Source organism: Periophthalmus magnuspinnatus, chromosome 18 (genome assembly GCF_009829125.3).
Source record: "Periophthalmus magnuspinnatus isolate fPerMag1 chromosome 18, fPerMag1.2.pri, whole genome shotgun sequence".
NCBI lineage: Eukaryota > Metazoa > Chordata > Actinopteri > Gobiiformes > Gobiidae > Periophthalmus > Periophthalmus magnuspinnatus.
The window spans coordinates 20,042,852-20,064,665 of NC_047143.1; the positions used below are offsets into that span (position 1 = coordinate 20,042,852).

Here is a 21,814-nt window from a genome sequence, read left to right on the forward strand (position 1 = left end):
AAATATCATATATATATATATATATATATATATATATATATATATATATACACACACACACACACACACACATAAAATAATAGCTTAAGGCACAAACTAATTTTCTTTTTTTAATGTAAACTTTCTATGCCAATGTGTAATAAACTACACATATAAATAAATAACACTAGTTTATCTACAGCTTGTATTATCTCCTATTCTATAGTACAGTACTAGATTTAAAGGTCCTGTGCCTAATTTTTTCTCATGTATTTGAGCAAAATTGCCCCAGTACAAATGTATTGTATAAATATGTTTGCTGCGTGCTATCTGCATTTAATTATAAACCTTTTTATTTAGGAAGTGCAAGTTATCATGCTAGTCATACTTATCATTGTTAGCTTCACCATGATTGCAAAACTCCACCCTGGAGTCTGAAAGTTGTGAAAAAGCACTTTTAAACTTATCATGGCGAATAATTAAGATGCTCAAAATAGGGCAAGTACGGAATAACTTGGACTACTGCAGACTGCGTTTTTTTCACGTTTTAAGACCAAAATCAGGAACAGCTCCATTAAGTTTTTAAACAACCTTGATCATCTCAGTTTAGTTTACAAGGAGCACCACATTGCACCATTAGTATCAGAATAACTAGTAAAAGTCCCAGCCCTTTCCACCACATAAGTCTTTAGTATTTTCCTGAGTGTTTCTTGAATGTAGTTTGCCTTATCTAAGTTGTTACTCTCACAAGTTTAGTCCAAATGAGAGTCTAAAGGCCATCTCCACTGGGACCTCAGGGACAGAGTCATGAAAACAAACATAAAACTCCTGAGGAATCGGCTCCAGCAGCATCCTCCTGTGAACAGACAAAAGGAGAGGGTTAGAAAAGACACAGGCGGAATTTATACATTAACAAAGATTTTATGTTGGAAGATTCATGACAAAATGTTTTTTTGTTCGATCCCGGTTGCTTACTGGTTGACTTAGAATAAAAACATAACATGGGAAGATTAAAAAATAATAAAAAATAAGTTTTATTTCTTGGGGAGGTATTATTAGTTTGTAGTTTCCAACCAGACTAATCTTTTTGTACGGAATATCTACAATCTATTGTTCACGCTAGCCTTATTAGTTTCCAAAAACAAAGAAATTTCAAACAATTCCCACATTAAAAATGTTTGAAACACTTGAAAGATTGTACTAAGCTTAGTCTGACAATACTAAAAACAATATATTTGGGACAACATGATTTTATCAACCAAAAGTCTATTCCTCTCCTGTAAAGTGTAAAGAAAAAATCTATTAGTCAGACGTACCCTATGACCCAGTATGTCATTGTGGGCGGGGGCTTCTTTTGGTCGGTCCAGTTTGGGGGTGTACACTGGAACAGAACCCCATGTTCCTTCACTGGACCCAGGCCCCACCCACCACTCTGAGGCCTGCCGGACCCCCGTCTGCCCTGGGACAACACACAAGAATAACAGGCTAAAACAGCACATTCAGCCAAAGGGAGAGAAGGCCAGAGCAAATAGAGCTGATGGATCTGACATAAAGTTAAACACAGACACCAGGATTAATGGACTTTCTTTCACAGAACTAAAAAAAAAACACTGCTCTGGGCTCTGGTGTGTTTAAATGGAGTTTTTAGTGTTTTCAAAGTAAAAACCAAGAAGTGACAACTATGTTTAAGCGTACATTCACAGTTGGTTTGGTCCTGGTTTGGTTTTCTGATGGAAGCAAGAACCTCTCCCATCAGAAAAGTTAAATAGTGCACCTTTAACTGAAGTACAGTGCAGTGTGTGGCTTTCTTGAGAGCAAATTGAACTGTTAAATGTGTCAATACTTAACAAAAATACATATGAGAGGAAGAGGAAAATGGTGACTATGTGCAATGCAAAATCTACTTCATAGCCAAAATTTGAAAATGACTAACTAACTAACTAACTAACTACAGTTATATGATTCTCAGGTGATTATAAGAGGATGGTTGGCTTGATATTTATTTTATAACTTAATTTACAATCCTTTGCCTTAAGCCTGTAGCCTTTGGCCTCACCTTTGCTGGAAGGCTCTGTCTGAAGGCGTGACGGATGGACAGGCAGCAGTGGTGGAAGTTTGTGATGAGTTGCGGGTGAATGGAGCCGCTGAGGAGGGACACGTCTCTGTGAGAGGGTGCAATGAACACCCCCCGAACACTATCCATCAGCAGGAAGTGAAAGAGAGTGTTATCGGGACCACTGCTCAGCCTGTGGTGGGAGGACAATGTAGACCATAGTACATGGTTTTATTGTAAATAAATGCATTTATGTTCAAGAATGTGATGATATTATCATGATATTATCGATGGAGGGCAGGGGCCTACAGCATATAACTCTATAGGACATTCACTATTTTTGAAAATTTCAAACTTTTACAAATGTTGGAATGTTAAACACAGTTAATTGTGGTTAGTACAGCAATGATCAAACTGGGATAGGCTACGGCCTTTTGATTCATTTAACTGCAGTGTAACAACACAGTTAGCAATTCTTTTACATTGCTTTTTACACTTCAGCCAAATCACTAGAAGTTTAGAACTCATGTTTTTATTTACTAACTCCTTTTGCAGCACATGGCATATTATTTCCAAATTGATTATTGATGATTAATGAGAAAACAAATCACATTTGATCAGATAGTTGTTGTAGCCAGGTCACTCACTTCATGTTGTACATGTCATCTGTCTCTCGCTCTGTCAGAGTTTTCTTCAAAGTGCCGAGGTGAAACGGGTTTGGGTGCTTCCTGGGACTCTGGGTGAAAAAACACATTGGCAAAAGTTATCAAAATTATTAGTATTTCACACAAAAACAACTACAGGTAAGTACTAGTAAACAGCATCTTCAAGTAAAAAGGCAGATTAAACTGTTCAGCTGCTCCAGCTCCAGCTAACTCACTCCATGCATTCTCCTTTAATCCATATAAATCTAAATAAAATAATCAGTAGACGAATAAAAAAAATTTGGTTGACTACGACACCATCAACCAATTAGGACTAACCCAGACTGCAAGCAATGCAGCTCCGGTCTAGTGGTCACAAGTATTACGTATAGTAAATATACAAGAGGAACTCAAATGGCACGCCGTGCAATGGGCTGGTGCTGGCGGTGGTGGTGGCAAATTGAATCTGTTGGGATTCCATTTTTGCCGGATGCTGGAGCCAACCGCAAGCCTTTTCTCTTAATGCATATCTTGTTTGGATACTATTTAATTATCAGTTAGTAACTGATTTTTATACTTTTGACAACCCTAGTTTCATGTAAAACAGAGACAACATAAAAAAACTAGATATGACTAGAATAATCAAATAACTTACCTTAAACAGTCCTCCGCTTCCTCCACTGCCTTCAGACCCTCCAGACCCCAGTGAATCACGTCTTGCCCCGATTCGCCTACCTGAGTCTTGGCTGGAATGTGGACTGAACCCCCGTGTCCTGGAGGTCCCTAAGCCCACACCCCCCTCTGGGCCCTCGCTCCCACTGTCTGAGAGGCTCCTCTGTGGGCTAGGCCTCCGGGACCTCTCCCCAAAAAGACTACGACCCCTGGAAGTGGAACATTAGAAAAGAAAATATTACTAGAAACAATACTATTGAAAACACATTATGCCAATGGCACAATAATCTTCTACGAGTCCCAAAAAATCCTTTTCTAAATTAATTATGTATAATAATTATATAGTCAATTATACAGTAAAGCTATGGTCAGCTTTATGAAATCCAACTTTCTGAGTGAAAATGTAAAATTTAAAGACTACAAATTTTTTTTAACTAAAACAATACTGAGTGATTTTTATCTTATTACATTTTTCACTTAAAAAATGTTCCTTAGTTTTCTATAACAAAAGGTCAAAGATGCATTATATCTGCAACACAACATAAATGTACTACACAAAATATTATACTGAGCCCCAAAAATATTGTTCATCTCCTTTTATTGAATATCGTAATTATAAGTCAAGCCTACCTGTATCCCGGAGAGGAGGAGCTTTTGACAAGTTTGCTGAGGACAGGGGAGGAAGAGGCCAGGCTGTCGAGGCGTTCTCGGGCTGAGGAGGAAGAGGAGGAGGAGGAAGAGGGGAGGAACCAGTCTGCACAAGACAGACATGGAGCTGGAGGAGCACTGAGTCGCTCCTCAATGCCCCCCTCCAACTCCTCCAACTGCAGCAGAGTCGCCTTCACCTGAGAGGGACATGGATGAAACATAATCTTTTACATGACAAGAGCAAACAGAATATTGACCTGTAAAATAAAGTCGCTGGTGATACATTGTAAGGATTTAAGTATTATATATATATATATTTTTTTTTTTTTTTTATTCCCAGCTTGGCTTTAGCCCATGGGGAAAGAACTTAAACTACAGAGGACCACCTAGGCCTCCTGTAACACTTACACATCCTAGCAACTAATTAAATGTATTAAATGTCTGTCTTTCTGAATGTGGATGCCTGTATAAAAGTCTAACCTGGTCAACATAAATAGAGTCAGGTCCTGGACAGCCCACAGCAGGGGAAGCACAGCCCCCGGCCTCCAACAGCACACACTGCATAAAGTGTCTCTGAGGAAAGAAAACATAAAACATATGAGTTTGCACAACACAACTTGCTCAAAATGTTCAATCTTATTTGGAGTGTTTAAGCTATATGCTAAAAGGAGTCAAGATATAGAAATTTTAATTATTATCCATTAAAAATCACAAAACATGTTTTTCTGTTTTAATTAAATATTTATTGTGACGGTGTATTTCAGATGTTTGCAAACGGCATCTGTTAGTCTATTTATAATCCAGATAATGATAAAATAGTGAACAATTATTCCAGTATTATTTCAGTAATTATAGCCCTACAGAATGAATGCAGTTACTGCTCGTGAACTGACATCCCAATACAACATATTAGTAATGGAACCAAATCAACAATGGTTCAAGCCCCAACTCAGTTTTACATTTTTAGTTTTCAGTAAATATCCAGGAGTGATTATTGTTCAGTCCCATACCAGTCCCACGATGAGTAGAAAGTATCGTCCCTGTGGTGTGTTGAATCCAGGTGCAGCTGTGGCTCTCTGCTGTGGAAACACCTCCCTCCACACCACCAGCTGGCCCACTCTCTGCTCCCAGGACAGGGGCAGCAGGAGATAGTGCTGACAGTACAGGCTCACATCAAGAAGGTCCTCTTTAGGCAAGTGATTAGCAATCAGATAGGACTAGAGAAGACAGACGATAGTTAATTTGTATTAAATAAGATCAAATTTAGTTTTCTATAGTGATGTGAACATTTACATTTGTGTTGTTATAGATTCATTCTATAAAGCAAGCAAAATCTACATTATTATTTGCACTGTCTCAGGAAAACCAACAAGAAAATCTATTTATTATTTAAAGGTGCACAATGTAATTTTTCCTTATGTCCATGGGGACATTATTGCCTTGTCTAAAATTTTCCACAGTCCAATTCCATTCAGTTCCAATTGTTTTTATTGAAAAAACATGCATTCATCTCGTGTGGGGTTGCCTCTCCACAGATCAGACCTGTAACTAACATTAACCAATTGGAGCTTTGAACGTGACACCTACCTTATAAAACAAACAGGAGCCAAGGATTACGTACATCCTCCTCAAACCAAAATAGTCTTCAGACTGTGAGGAAATAACATATATTAAGGAAAGGAATTCTACAAATACTCAAGCATGTAATCTTTTGTGTGATTTTATTTGATTTAGCTGCCTATATGTGCTCACCATTTCTCCAAAGTCAGAGGATTCAAAGTCAGAGAGAACAGTGTCCACCTCCATCTGAAAATAAAGCAAAGCAACGAGAGGAAATTCTATACATCACAAATGTGATTGTGTGAGTGAACAAGTGAGTGAACGCTTAAAACACTAGAGGGCGGCAGAGGTTTTGAATGATATCACAACACCCTACAGGCCAATAAAGTTTAATACAGATGGGGGGCAGCTAAAATGAATATTGTTAAAATTACAATTTTTGTTGCAATAAAGGCATTGCTAGGGTTCAGTCAGTAATAGAAATGATCAGGTTCAACATTTGAGAATGCATTTTTTGGATATTTCATAGCAAGGTGCATGCCATGAAATATGGCAGTATCACATTCTAGAATCTGAAAACCATCAATAGAAACTGCTGCCAAGTGCATTTGGTGTATATAAGGTCATATTTAAAATACCCAATTTATATTCACCAGTTGATCTAGTTGAAATGTGTACAGTTTTGTGCAATAGGTGGTCATGTGATATCACAACAATCCATAGTTTAAAATTGAGCAGGAGGACAGATCAGAATTCTATGGTCAAATTTAACTGTCTGATTTCAAATTTGTTGACATGGTTTAAGGTTAATACCTCTGTAATTACTGGGCCTATCCTCATGAAACATAAATTGGCACAAAGATCAACATCTTCTCTGTCAAGCATAACAAACAGTGAATATTTTTCCACAATAGCCTCAAAAAGTGGAGCATTATTCAAGGCCAAAAGACATGATTGTTTTCAGCTGAAAGTATTGAAAGCCATAAGATTAATATGGCAAGTTTGTGAAGCCAGACCCAAACAAATAATGGATCATAAGTTTTAATATTTCTTGCAAAAACAGTAAATCTCCCATAGAGTTATAGACCCCTGTCCTCCATCTGAGATTATGACATCATTAAATTCTTCAACATGAATATAACCTATTGCCAAATCAAAAATCATCATCAGCAAAATCATTTTACATCCCAACCTTAATTTCAGGTGGCAAAGTGAGCCATCGTACAGCAGGGAGTCCGTCCAAAAACAGTGTCCCAGAGGTGTCCATAGGGGGCACAGGATGCCCCTCTCTGAGACGGGATGGCTGGATGAGCTGCTGGAAGAACAGGCAGAAAAAGTGGTCCAGGCGAGGAGTATGGTCTGCTTCAAGGAATGCACTGTCAATCAAATACAGAATCGTTTTAATGATCAAATCAGATAATCCAAAAATTTGATCTGATTTTTTTGTGCGAGTTTCCATGGACAAAAGAAATGTGGCAGTTAATGAATGTATTTTTTGAGTAGCAAATTTTAAAGTAATTATTTCTATCTTGAACATTTTCTTTCATTTTTATCTTAGCCACATTACCTTTTTTGCATAATTTTGCCATGTAAAGATACCCAATGAGATGGGATCCAGCCTCTAGTATGTATAAAACCTGTTCATTTTAATTCAACTTTTATTTGATCTCTAATTCCTGTAAAGACAAAAATATCCTGGAAGCTTGATCTCAGATGGAAAAAGGGAAGAATTTCTTGAAATAAAAATGAAAAATCAGAGCCAAACCTGTCCAAAGAGCTGTACATCACTTTTAGAGTCCTCACAACATCTCCCATCACTGTCTGCAGGTACAGAAGAGGAACCCTGAGAATTAACAAGAAAATTGCATTAAATTTTACCAAAATATATTACATAAAGCATAATATTCATGATTTACAGTGAAGCTTATAACTACTAGACAAAACAGGTACTACATGAAATTATTTGCTCTATATTTGGTGGTCTTTAGAGAAATCTTTAAATGCACAAGTGGGTTTGACTGGGAATACAAGAATGGCTAAAGTGAATCATCTTGGAAACAACAAACTCAATATAAATGTCCTTTGGCCAATTTACAAAATTGTAATTGTTTTTACAGATAGTCCTCTCCATCTGCTTTTAAAATTAAATACCCATAAGAAAATAAATTACTATTTTTCATGAAATTTTGTCAAGTTTCAATTACTCACTACACAAAAAAGAGTCTTTGCGCCCCCTGCTGGCAATCAGTATATCCAACTTTCATAAGAAAGAAACTTTGACTTGTCTAAAGCTTGGTAGTCACTGTCTGTCACCTTCTTGTCTCTATGGTTATTGCCTCACCTGGGAAGTTCCACAGAATGGTATGTCTGGCATTTTTTTACTAGAGGCGTTTTTTTATTATTAAAATTCCTTAAAACAGTATTTACTCTTGCAGTGAGCAGGTTTTCCTCTCCACAGATCTGACCTCTAACTTGACGTCACCTGCTGGTCTGCTTGTCTTGGAAATAGTTATGTTTAATTGCATACTTTGGGACATTCCAAGCGAAGGCATCTCCATGGAGACAAGCAGGTGACGAACTCTCCACTAGACAAGTTACATACTGCACCTTTAAAGTATATGTTTAAAGTATCCAGTGTCTACCTCTCAGCAGGCAGCCCAATCACCAGCAGGTTGTTGTTCTCCTTCCAGTAGCCTACATGCACCAGATGTTTACCGAGGAGCAGAGACGAACTGAGGACAGACAAAAACAGAATAAAACAAAACAAGACTTTAAAAATAATGTTCAAAAAAGGATTCTGTTCCAAGTTCACGTTTTAAATACATCCAGATGAAATGACAAAAAGACTCAAATATGAATGGACAAACTAATAAGAGAATCACATTTCAGGACATGTTTATACAAGTATAAATACAGGGTTAGCAGTTTTTATGCAGGGTAAGACAGAATTTTTTGTTGTTTGTGGCATTATGGTAATAATTATACTAAATCAGAAAATGCTGACTTTGTGATTGTGAATTTTCCCCATTCAGTTTATTGAATATTAGAGCCTAACATATTCCATTTGTTTCTTCAACTCTGTGCAGTACCTGAGTATTTGTCCTCCTGTGACATTCTCCAACATATCACACAGAGTCAAAAAAATTCCTCTGACTCCTTTGAGTTGACGGGATGCTTCAGACACTGGGTACTGGTACAAAATCTCCTCCTACAACAATAAAACAAACACATAAAAATGATTACATTTACACACATTACTCAATCAACATGAAGGTACTGCATATTAGAAGATAGAATTTCATCCCAGTTATTTGCATGTTAAGAATATAACTCAAGCTAATCAATACAGAAATGCTTGGAGAAAAGTTTGGCCAAAAGTACAAATTGAGTATTTTGTCATGTGCATAAAATATGAAAATTACAATTATTACATCTAAAAATAACTGAAACAAACGGGGTGACACTGTGGCAAACCAACTCAGAGCAGAGGCAAGAAAACATCTGGTTTAGTCCATTCACTGAACAATGTGTTGGTTGGAAGCAACTCTAACCAAGATTTATGTTAAGTGTAATTATGGACAGCACACAGGAATGAATGAACCAATGTTTTGTTACCTCAAGCTTATGTCAAAATTATCTGGAATAAACAAAATAACTGTGGCGGACAAACAACAAGAAAAAACTAAATTAAAACTGAAAAATGTGCTTGTATGTTGTTTTTGTATAGTTTGATCTGGTAATATAATATCCCACAAAATAGAACAGATCATTCAGGCTATAGGCTGCTTTCACATTCCAGGCAAGGCCGAAGTCCTTTCAACTGACAACAATCATGCCTTTGGAATTGAATAAGGTCATGACTTTCTGAGGCTATTTGAAAAAAATAATTTCAAATAATTTAATTTAATAATTTCATATTTTTGTTTATTTGTACTGTCAGGAAAGACATTCTTCATGCTAGTTTTTGTTTCATATGCATAGGCATATATAGTAATTGCAGAGATATTAACCGTAAATCAAATCTGCAATCTGACAGAAAATTCCACCATAGAATTCTAACCTGTCCTCCTGCTCAATTTTAAACTATAGGTATTCTACAATGTTGTGAAGTCATATGAACCAAAACTATTCTTCATCAAATTCGACACAGCGTCGGGCAGCAGAGGGGAAAGTGGTTGTGGGCCAGAGGGCCAGAGCAGTGGGTGGCAGGATAAAGACTTGAATAAAGTCTTGGCTGTGACAATAAAGGAAAATAAATGACCAAGAAATAGCATACTGTGGTCTGTCAATGTGGTCTGCTGCCAGTATCTACAGTGCTGTGCAAGATTTTAAGAAGAGTGTGGACAAAAATCTCACAAAACTGCAGAAGAAACGATAAAAATAAGGAGGCATATGAAGGCACTGGTTCTACCTTACAGTTCCTATCCAGACTCGGAATAAAACAAAAATAAAAAAAATCTTTTAATTATGATGAGTACAACAGCGAGGCCAGCAAAGTTGTCCGGACTGGCATTACGGGTGACCCACCCTGGAGCCAGGCCCGGGGCAGGTGCTCGACAGTGAGCGCCTGATGGCCGGGCCTTTCCCCATGGAGCCTGGTTGGGGGAACAGCCCGAAAGAGCGACGTGGGGCCATCCTTCCCTGGACCCACCACCTGTGGGAGGATCCCGGAGGGGAGAGGGTCCCGCCCCAGCACCTTCAGGTTGGGGACAGGTCTCTCACTGTTGTATCAGCGCACAAGCTGAACGAAAGTGCAGAATACCCTGGCACCAGTACGCCCTAGGTCAGAGGTTGATGGATGACTTTGTGTTCGTATAATCTGACCTTTGGCCGCGTGTCTTGAACACTTGGGTAAAGAGAGAAGCAGAGCTGTCAACCGATCACCACCTCATGATGAGTTAGATGTACTGGCGGAGGACGAAGCCGGACAGACCAAGCAGACCCAAACGTACTGTGAGGGTCTGTGTTCTCCTCCTCTATTGTTGATGCGGCTGCTCGTAGCTGTGGTCGTAAGGTCGCCGGCACTTGTCACGGCAGCCACCCCCCCGGCAGTAACCCGGTGGTGGACACCGGAAGTAAAGAAGGACCGGAAGGTTGAAGAAGGAGTCCTATCAAGCCTTGTTGGCTTGTAGGACTCCTGAGGCAGCTGACGAGTACTGGCGGGCCAAGTGTGCCGTGGCTCGTGTAGTCGCAGAGGCAAAAACTCGGGGTTGGGAGGAGTTTGGGGAGGCCATGGAGGAGGACTATCGGATGGCCTCAAAGAGATTCTGGCAAACAGTCCGACACTTCAAGAGGGGGAAGCAGTGCTTCACCAACACTGTTTACAGTGTCGGCGGAGAGCTGCTGACCTCAACTGCCGATGTTGTCAGACAGTGGAAGGAATACTCAGGAATCCATCATCCAGGCTGAAGTCATTGAGGTAGTTGGCAAGCTCCTAGGTGGCAAGGCTCCGGGGGTGGACGAGATCCGTCCCAAGTACTCTGGATGTCTTGGCTGACATGTCTCTGCAATATCACGTGGTTATCAGGGACAGTGACTGTGGAGTGGCAGACCAGGATGGGGGTCCCTTTGTTTAATAAGGGGGACCGGAGAGTTTCTTCCAAATACAGTAGAATCACACTCCTCAGCTTTCCCAGTAAGGTCTATTCCAGGGTATTGGAGAGGAGAATCCGAATCCCCGGATTCAGGAGGAGCAGTGTGGTTTTTGCCCTGGTCACATAACACTGGATCAGCTCTATGCTTTCCATCAGGTCCTCAAGGGTTAATGTCCACATTTGTTTTGTGGATCTGGAGAAGGCATTCAACCATGTCTCTTGTGGTGTCCTTTGGGAGGTGCTCCGGAATTATGGGGTCCGGGGCCCTTTGTTAAGGGCTGTCCGGTCCCTCTATGACCAGAGCTGGAGCTGTGTTTGCATTGCCGGCAGTAAGTTGGACCTGTTCCCGGTGCATGTTGGACTCCACCAGGGCTGCCCTTTGTCACCGGTTCTGTTCATTGTATTTATGGACAGAATTTCTAGGCGCAGCCAGGGGCCTGTGGGGGTCCAGTTTGGGGACCACAGGATCTCATCTCTACTTTTTGCAGATACTGTTGTCCTGATGGCTTCATCGAGGCAGGCTGCAGCAGGCACTGGGGTGGTATGCAACCGAGTATGAAGCGGCTGGGATGAAAATTAGCTCCTCCAAAGGTCATTGTTCTCTACCGGAAAAGGTTTGCCCTCTCCTGGTGGGGGGTGAGTCCTTACCTCAAGTGGAGGAGTACAAGTATCTCAGGGTCTTGTTCATGAGTGAGGGAAGGATGGAGCATGAGACTGACAGGTGGTTCGTTGCAGCATCCACAGTGATGCGGTCACTGTATCGGACTGTTGTGGTAAAGAAGGAGCTGAGTCAAAAGGCAAAGCTCTCAATTTACCAGTTAATTTATGTTCCTACCTTCACCTATAGTCATGAGTTTTGAGTAATGACCAAAAGGACAGGTTCGTGTATACAAGTTTCTGAAATGAGTTTCCTCTGCAAGGTGGAGCTGGAGGACTTATCTGGGGTGAAGAAAGTCTGGGAGTCCCTGCTTAGACTGCTGTCCCTGCGACCCTGCCCCGAATAAGCAGAAAAAAATGGATGGATCTTTTAATTTAGGGGTAACTAATTATTTGTTGCATTAGTGAGTGAAATTTGTATTTTTGGTATAATGTGGTAAAGTCTCGATTTGACCCACAATGGGGAAACTGCAGTGTATATCCAGGTCAGTATTAGTGGAATAATGTAATGAAAATGAAATATGCTTCTCTCAAAATGGAACCCTTAAACATCTAAAACATAGATTTGTCTAGTCTGTGGCTGTTAACATTTACTGGCCATCCCCAACCTAAAAAATGAAAATCAATATTTATTAGGAATCTGCAAGAATCTTCAAAACTAAGCTTAAAGCTCAAAAGCATCATGTTTCAAAAATACCACCACAGGCTGAGCCTCCCATGTCTGCAGCTCCCTACAATCAAAGGACTAAGAAATCAAAGTTCAGTGGCTTCATGCACACACAGTAATTTAAAGAAACAACTGCAAGCAATCCCACACTCTCCATCCCAGCTGAAAAATGAACTAAATGAAACGAGTAAAAAATTTTAAAAACCAGCTCGCGTTGTTATATTTACAATATAGGAGGCCAATAAATACAGAAAACACACAATGAAGGTTGCATATGAAATAGATTTTTTCAGCAGATTTACCAATATCTACATTATCTTATCATTTTCATAAAAAGAGCATGCCTGCTTAAGGCCTGGTTGCTGAAATGTTTCCTTACTTGTTAATAATAAATTCTCACCTTTTGCAAGTGAGACAGTGTTAAAATAATATTGTAAAGTGTCAATTTATTGGGAGATTTAATATTATTCATTGTATTGAATTCTATGATGGGTGTGTAAACATAGCCTTCTCTTTAGGGTCATTGCTCTTAAAAGCTGAAAACATCCAGGGGTAAAATATCTGCCTAGTTTATCAAAATCCCTCCACATCACAGATATTCTTACTGTGCATTTATTTAAAAGCAACATTTTATTCACATGAAGATTTAGATTAAAGATAGATACTAAAGATAAATACTAAACAACCGTGTAATGTAAAAGACATAAAACCATAATTCTCTGTTGTAAAATTTGGATGTCTCAGAAGGAAATAAATCCAATACTGATTTCCTTTTGCAGTTTTCCAGTTCCTCCTCAGTCTGCTCTTTACATCACACAACCTCAAAGATTCCGTAGCCAACAAAATCAGAACAAGGGATAAAATGATTTCTGTTTTATTTCAGAAGCAGTTCATTCAATGGTCACTGTCCAAAATGGTCTCCCAGTAATGTATTTTACCTCATATTATTTTACAGCCACTTCAGGGAGTTTTAGTTTTACTATTTACTATACTGCTAATACTTATAGATGCCTACATTTCTCCTTCTTGTACTTCCCTTTTTAAATACAGTTTTATGAGGCTTTTTGGCCATGGATCCCCGGACCACAAAACTGATCGAGTTTCACCAAAACCACTTTAGTTTCCAAAGTGTATGGAAACTACACTCTGGTCTATATGTCATGTTTAAGCTCTACACTTTCATTAAGTCTTTTTTACTTCTTATGTAAGGGCAATTTTACCCAGCTTTTACTGCACATGTAAAGATTTTATCATGGCAGTTGTGGTTTTCCTGTTTTGTCTGGGATAGATGACAATAATGGCTGAAGGATTTTAGAAACACATCAAATTACAATTTTTCAGAAGAAGAATATTTTGATTAACTTTGCATTTTTTTTCTTTAACAAAGATTGTGTTCATAGTAAAGGCTTTGATATTAACGTGAACTATTAAAATAATAAACAAATAATCAATTCATATCACAATATTTTAAAGGAATAAACTACTAAAAGAACATGGGCAAGGAGCAAAGTGTTTGAATCGGTTTCTTTTAAATAATCACTTAAAATAGATCCACAGCTATTAGCTGGCAATCAACCAATAAAATATTCACAGTTGTATTTTGACAATTGTTATTGCTATCTGGACTCTAATACACATACCAAAAGACATTTCATAACAAAGGCAGTGGCAACTCTATATAATGCAAGTATATTTGCTTTGGACTTAGGACGAACCATAGCTTATAAAATAACCACTTAGAGCTTAGCAAAATGCATGAATGTTTAGTGAGCTGTGACTGACCTCGTCCTGTGGAGAAGCAGAGTCCAGTTTGAGTGACAGGTACATGACAATGTGAGGGATGTGTTCAATGGACATCTGTAACTCTGCCGTGTCCTCTCCCCACAGCAGACGCACCAGCTGACTGACAGGGGGAGATGACTTCATCCTACGGGCCTCAAAAGCATCATCAGCTCCAGCATTGTCCACAGGAACCAAGGTCTCCAGGGTCAACCTCACCTAAAAGGACAGGAAAATAAAGTTAAAAGTAACTTCAATGGTGGAGGGCCTGAAACCTTCTTGTCTTCATAGAGATGTTACTGCTTTGTCTAAAATGTTCCACAGTATGGCATTAAATGTTTCTTAATGGGGACAAGCCAGCAAGACAACCACGTCAAGTTACAGGTTAGATCTGTGGAGAGGTGACCCTCCTCCCAGTAACAATGCTTGTTTTTCAAGATATTTTGAGTTGTAATGTAATTAATGCAAAATAGATAGATTCTCTATGGCTTTATGGTATAAAAAAACATAAAACTGTAAGGAGTAAACACATTATTATACATTTAAATGTTTTAAATACATGGCAAATAAATTAAATATTTAATCGTAGGTAATGGTTATGGTTAAACCACCATACAAAAGAAAAGCAAAGAGAGCACAAAGAAACTATTGTTAAGCATATCTCTATTTTTCCCAGTTTTAATGAAAATTTAGTTCTGGGAAGCTACTTGGCACCCGATCAGACTAAGAGCATTTTTGTGGATTGTAAAACGTGCCATGTCAACAAAAGGAAGACAACTTTACTCATTCTGAAATCAGAGGAGACACAGAGAGAGGAGAAAGTGGCGTCCAAAACCACAACTACAGAGTAACAAGCAGCAGATCTGTGTTAATGTGAACCAGGCCGAACCAGACAAGGGCAAACCCAAGAGAGGACTGTGGCTTCAGTGGAGTCAAATCCACTTTCATTTAATACAGATACTGCCAATTTGTTATGCATTGTACATTAAAGGTGTACTATGTAACTTTTCTTGTGCAAGGGTGTTTAAGAATCAATGTTTTACAAAGCATTCTTTAGCAATAAAGTAGTTAGATATCTTTAATGACATATATCTCCATGGAAACAAGCAAGTGGGGGACCCTCTGCCAGAAAAAGTTTGAAAGATATGGGAATTATATACTATGCAGCAAATAATACACTGCCACTTCATTGCATTGACTATAATACTAGACAAGTTCTTTTAAAGGGACACTTTATTATCCCTGTAGGGAAATTTGTCCTCTGCATTAGACCTATTCTTCAATGCCGCTGGGGCATCTCATCAGGAGCAGAGGTGAGCAGATGTTGGGCTAGTCAGGACTACTGTAGCTAGAGGACCGTAATGTTTTGGGTTGATGGGAGAAACTGGAGGTAACAAGGAGAAAGATGTAAACTTCACACAGAAAGGCTTGGGCAACCCAGGAATTGAACCCAGAACCTGCTGTAAAGCATGAGGGCTGGCCAATCAGCCACTGTGCTGCTTAAATGCTTAAAGATCACACAGTGGACATTGAGTTGCGGTTAGACATCACTGACAACTGTAATCTGTGGAAAGCTGAAACTGTACATTTCTGATCTTGTGGCTCTGAGGAAAGACTGTCGGCTCTAACCACAGTCCACCAACCTCTGAACCAGGCGCCTCCATTTGGGCTCTGCGCCATTTTGGATCATTTCAGGGATATTATTAAAGAGGATCTGGAGGGAAAAAAACAGCCCTGGGACACACCATTGAGTCAATATGTCTGAGGCTGCCACTTACAGTTAATGTAGTGGTCAACTAGTCAGTGACTATGCTTTTGTTTAGTCAACTAGTCAAACAATTATTTATATTCTACACTGAATTTTTTGAATAAACCTTTAACCAAATAAAGGTTGAAATATGGTGGACTGGAGGCTTCTAGATAAGAGAATGTTTAACATACATGTTCTTTTTTGAGCTTCTGATTTACAGTGATAAAACAGTTGTGGCCTGACTGGAGAGCAAAACGTGATGCTTGCAATGTCTGGAATAACCCTTTTTTACTGCTACCTCCAAAGTTACAAAACAGTAGAAAGGAGTCATTTCTTTAGTCCAAATTAGTTTCCAAATCTCTAGAAGTCTTCTCAACTATACAGAAATATTTTGTGGCAACATTTACACACAACACAATTATTCTGTCAGCAAAACAACACTATTTCAGGATTTGGAAACTTAGTATATTTCCCAAAACCTCTTGATTTCCAGAATGGCTATTTAGTTTCCGACTGCATCTTCCAATCAGCTGAGTGTCCAACCTCACAAATAAACCAGTCTGCTTCCTGTGGCACAGTAGTCCTCTCCATCAACCCTAACGGTTCCCTATCATTTGCAAATTCCTACTTTTGATGGGCGAGTTTTTGGTGAAACCTCACGGGCCGTAGAAAAGTCCAAGGCTATTTGTGCTGCCGATGAAAGAATCAGTTTTCAGTAATTGTAGGTTTTTTAAAGTTAGACAACACAAACTCCAGCTTTCTATTTACGCATTATAGCAACAAAAAACAAATGAGTTTTTAAGAACTAACTTGGACCATTTCAAGTTTAAAGATGCCCTGCGTAACTTTTCTGGCAAGTATTCCCATGCATATCTCCAAGGGGGTGTTATTGGTTTGTCTGGAATGTTTCACAGAATGGCATTAAACATATTTATCTAGCATTTAATATATTATTGGTGAAAAAATGCATTTATTAATTACGGGTATCTTTAGTGATCAAAAAATCCTCCATGCTTCCATCGACATAGACAAATTAAATGCAGTACTGTGGAACATTTTAGAATATAACCAAAGCAATTTTTATGGAGACAGTAGATAGTAGATAGTAGAAGGCAAACCCTCTACCAGAAATGTTGCATGGTGCCCCTTTAGATGAGACTCTAAGCCGTGTGTGTAAATGAATACAAAAGAAAACAGAAACAAATATGAGTATAGACTATTGCCACTAACCTGTGTGGGTCCCGGAATGCAGGACAAAACTCTCTCAATGTTTTCAGAGTTCACATCGACATCATCCATGGCAACAAGCACATCTCCTGTAGAAAGAAAGATTAAATTAGATTACTCAGCAATATTGTGGATTATTTGAGTACATTGTTCCGTATTGGTACATAAACAAAACTTTATAGTAGTGATTGTTACCTCATGGCACGCACCAAAACAGAGCAAACTCCACACTGATATCAAAAGTCATCTAAAAACCCGGCTATTTTTGGTATTTAATGACTTTAATTGTTGGAGCATGCGGTCTTCCTCAAATGCGTCTTTAAACAGTAACTTATGTGAACAGCATTTTTAGTCATTAGTGGTGAAGCTCAATGGGCATTCCTGTGTCAGCTGGAAAACAATCAACTACAATGAGCTAAGAAGAGAGAGAGAAATCATTTTGTGTGCTTATGATACTAAAATACTAAATGCTGAAACTTAAATTAAAGCTGCATCGTGTAACTTTTCTGGTGGATGGTCTAACACCTGCTTGTCTTCATTTCAATGTTATTGCTTTTGCCTGGAATATTCCACAATATGCCATTGATCGTGCCTGCATTTTATTCAATTCATTTTTTTTTTATTGCTCCAAAAGACAATTCTAACAGTGAGCTGACCTGAATACCAATAGATTATTTAATTTCAACCTTTGGTCATCATACTACTCATGATTAAGTTCAGTATTATTCATAGTTTTGATACAGTGAGTTTCAACTAGTATGTGTATTGATTTTTATATACCGAAAAGGCTGTGAATACAACTGACTGACAGTCTTGCCAAACTTTAAAAGCATATTTTTTACCTGACGGTTTATTGAGCAGCCAAACATCTGTCGACAGTTGCAATAAAAAGTTAAAACTGTGACATCTGTAAATTCCACATTCAGAAAGTACAGACAGAATGAGACCTGGTCTAAATCACCTTATAGTTTTTGAGAGAAGGATGGATTCAAAAACAAACTTTCATCTGCATTTTAATTTGAATTCACATAAACTATTATCCATCAGTTAGTGAGAACAGTGTGATGCATTATTTGTTATTGTGAAACCTATAATAAATAATAAACCAACACCGGTGAAACCAATTAAAATATTTCAAAAGAGAATTTACTCCCTTGTGCTCCATAAATTCCTTAGCTGTTTTCTAAAATTGTCCCTGAATTGTTGGTAAATTAGTTTCAAACGCAGTAAGAAAAAGTAGAAAAGTGACAGGTAATCGCGATCATACTTGGTTTAAAAGGTACATTATGTAACTTTTCTGGTACAAGGTTGGCCACCTGTTATTAATATGCCTGGAGTCTTTCACAGTAGCCAATAAACTTGTATCCTTCTTCAGTTCAGAACTGAAGAAGCGGCTTGGATGAGCAGCAAAATGTTTTCACTCCTACAACATTTTGTCCAATTGACAGATTTAACTTCAGCTTTTACTATGGTTCAGACCTAGACGAGTGAGGGAGTACACAGACATGGAGATAGATACTGCTCCAAAGTAATAACATCTCCACCGAGACAAGAAAGTGCCATACTCTCCCCCAGCAAAGTGACAGTGCACTTTTAAATAGCTCATAAAAGACAAATTCTCACCTATCAGGATATCTCCACACTTGGCTGCAGGAGTGTTTGGGACCAGCCCATGAATCGTTAGCCTGTCCTCTCGTCTCATGCCGTCAGAGTCCCAGGACGGGCGATGGATGACCCCCAACAACGCCTCCAACAGCCCCCCATCTTCAAAGAGGGGTACTGACAAAGCAGAGAGGCGTTTTGGATTGAGATAAACACAAACTTCTTTAAGCTGCTTCTGGACAGTCCCTCCATGCCGCTGTCCAGACTGGTTCTTCAGAATAGAAGCTGGTACATCTTTGCCTTTTCTAAGTGTGGATCTGCGTTTTCTCCTCAGTATTTTAGCCAGTCTTTTAAGCGTGGCAGTTCCTTTAGCTCGAGAATTGCTGTGTTGTTTTTTGTGTTGCTCCGTGAGAATTTCAGCTTCCTTTTCACTGAATCGGACATGGTTAGTGGACACTTGTTGATGAGCGTTGGCCCGGGTCAATGCTAAATCTTCTTCTCCTTCGCTCAGCTCAAGGTAGAAAAGCTCTCCGTTCTTCTGGATGTCATCAAGCCATTCGGGCTCCAAATCACTGCACAGAAAAAATAAAATAACCTCAAATGTGTGGCATGCAGTATATAACTAGGGATGGATATCATTAAGGATTTATCAATACTATTACTCTTATGGATACTACTATAGTAAAATAATAGTTACAAAAATAATAAAACACACATTTTCACAGTGAAGAATACATATATATATATATATATATATATATATATTTTTTTTTTTTTTTTTTTTCAATTTATACTTCATGTCCATGATTATCCCTATCACAATAACACATTTTTAAGTGCGATATATTGCTGAAGTAAATACAGACAATAAACGCTAATATTTATGCCACTGACACAATAACCCAAGAGCAGATTTAAACCACAAAAACTATTCTAAATCTACAATATTGCAAAAAGCTGCAATAAATAAACAGCAGAATAAAACTATTTAGTACTTAGTTTGTGTTTGCAATAAGTCATAGAAGTTATCAATTACTTCTTACGGCTTTAATCTTATCATATAGCCAAAAAACAGCACAAAATTTCCCAGTTGTGCAAAGAAAAAGTACACATGATAAATATTAGCCCCCAAAAAATATTGTTCCAGCTTTCATACATTGAACAATAAGTCGCTATATTAATTATTGTGACAGGCCTATCCATGATAACTTGATTGCTCCACATAAGAAATTACTGGACAGGTAACCATAGCTCAAAAAATACTATGTAATAAAACAACATGTGACTGCCAAAAGAAACATAGAGGGTAATCTTAACAAATTCTCAATAGGTTCCAGAGTAAATCACTTGGAAATTATTTAACATATTTTATTACAGTAAATTATTCTTTTGCCCAATTGTGTTGAGTAAATTAGTTACTTTGCACCTTGTAATGTAATGTAATGTGTAGTGGCCAATTCCACAAAAATACACAATAAAATGTGTGTGTGTGTGTGGGGGGGGGGGGGGGGGTGCGTGCGTGCGTGTGTGTGTGGAGGGAAGTAAAAGTAATTGTAACTTTTATTAATATTTGCAAATCCTTTTATACAAGAAGGCTTTCAGAAGTGGAAAAACGTGCCCTCTAATTGTGCAACGTTAAAATGCAGATCTATCACATTACATAAGACGGTTGAAAACGTGCAATTATTTAAAGATGAAGGACTGCTGCTACCTCCCAAACTGAAAACAGGCCCCAAAGCTAAGTTAAGTGAAGGTTGCGGTTTTTCAATGGTTAGACACTCCCACTGTGGTTTTAGCAAAACTGCTCTCTTTAGTACCACAACACGCCAGCCCCAGCACCAACCAAGAGAAACGCGTATTCTTTGCAGTAGTTGTAGGTTTTTCAATGCATTTAACCTTGGCAAAACAACGTGCTTTTCTCCCAAAGCCTTACGTAGAAAGTGCAGTTAGCCATTCTTACTTGGAGCTACAGTAACTTGACTCTCCATCGCTTTTTCTGCCTTCGTTTTCGCTCCCACTTTCTTCTTTCTGTTGTCTGCCGATTACAGGACTTTGCGTACTTCTACCCGACGACATTTCTGACACTGTAGGTCTCACAATATTCGCAAAAAATGGGTTTAAACCATCATCTAGCGCCTAAATGTGCGATGAAATGTCCTCGCATGTTTTCAGCAGTAGTAGCGAAAGCGCCATAGTAGCGCCACGTGACTAAAATAACGCATTATGATTGGTTGAGCTGACGGTTACCCCTGACAACAGTGAAGCTTTATGAGCAGAGGCGAGCGGCTGGTTAAATATCAGGCATTTCGTCCGATTATTTTCAGTTTTCCGCCGTATACTGAGCTATTTCTGATAAACCAAGAATGAGATGACTGTCAGGTTCTACATTGAAATAATAAATAAATCAAATGTAATAACTTTTAATTAGCAAATGAGTGTTTTAAATGGCCTGCCAAACGAAATGCCTAGAATTAAAGAGAGGTTTATTTTCCAGTAATACTGTACACCGTTGAAAATGCATGATTTACGGACAGTGACACAATTGTGCTTATGGTAGACCTACTTTTTATTTACCACAATAGCCAAAATAATTTAAATGACAATATATAGGCTATTACTACAAAGAATTGCGCTGTAAAAGTGCACAGAGCGGTCCCGACAACTACTCTTATCCGAAAATATACATGCTGTAAATCCTCTCAAAGATTAAGCGACTACCTCAAAACCCCACGTGATAACAATACAGGACTATACAATAGGCCTACGTAGGTTGCTGTGTTTGAAATGCACGCAACTTTACTGACCTGTGCAGGAGAACGCTGCGAATAGAGTCGAAGTCATCAAAGTTTTTAGAAAATGAGCTTCTATCTCTGTAAAGGTTGCACATGGTTTGTGATTCATGGCTTCTCCAAATTGTCCAAGCTCAAAAAGAAGATATACCGCAGCCTGAATTCCTCTCCTCTGCGCGTTCTGGGTTTGAAG

At 38.7% G+C, this 21,814-nt stretch overlaps 1 protein-coding gene across 2 annotated transcripts; it reads right to left on the reverse strand.

Moving 5' to 3' along the window:
• Positions 1 to 125: 125 nt before the first annotated feature.
• Positions 126 to 21,814, reverse strand: intu (inturned planar cell polarity protein). 2 transcript variants are annotated; one of them, XM_033983579.2, is made up of 18 exons: positions 21,637 to 21,814; positions 18,854 to 19,404; positions 17,234 to 17,319; positions 14,257 to 14,472; positions 8,646 to 8,764; positions 8,199 to 8,288; positions 7,322 to 7,399; positions 6,749 to 6,932; positions 5,749 to 5,802; positions 5,584 to 5,646; positions 5,007 to 5,213; positions 4,477 to 4,569; positions 3,979 to 4,193; positions 3,332 to 3,557; positions 2,680 to 2,768; positions 2,036 to 2,225; positions 1,296 to 1,438; positions 126 to 835 (listed from the first exon to the last, which is right to left on the reverse strand). In XM_033983579.2, the coding sequence occupies exons 1-18, from the start codon at positions 21,717 to 21,719 to the stop codon at positions 724 to 726; spliced, it is 2,799 nt and encodes a 932-aa protein (XP_033839470.1). In that variant the 5' UTR covers positions 21,720 to 21,814; the 3' UTR covers positions 126 to 723. The 2 variants fall into 2 exon arrangements, with proteins under 2 accessions (XP_033839470.1, XP_055085080.1); XM_055229105.1 differs by lacking the exon at positions 21,637 to 21,814 and adding an exon at positions 20,793 to 20,984.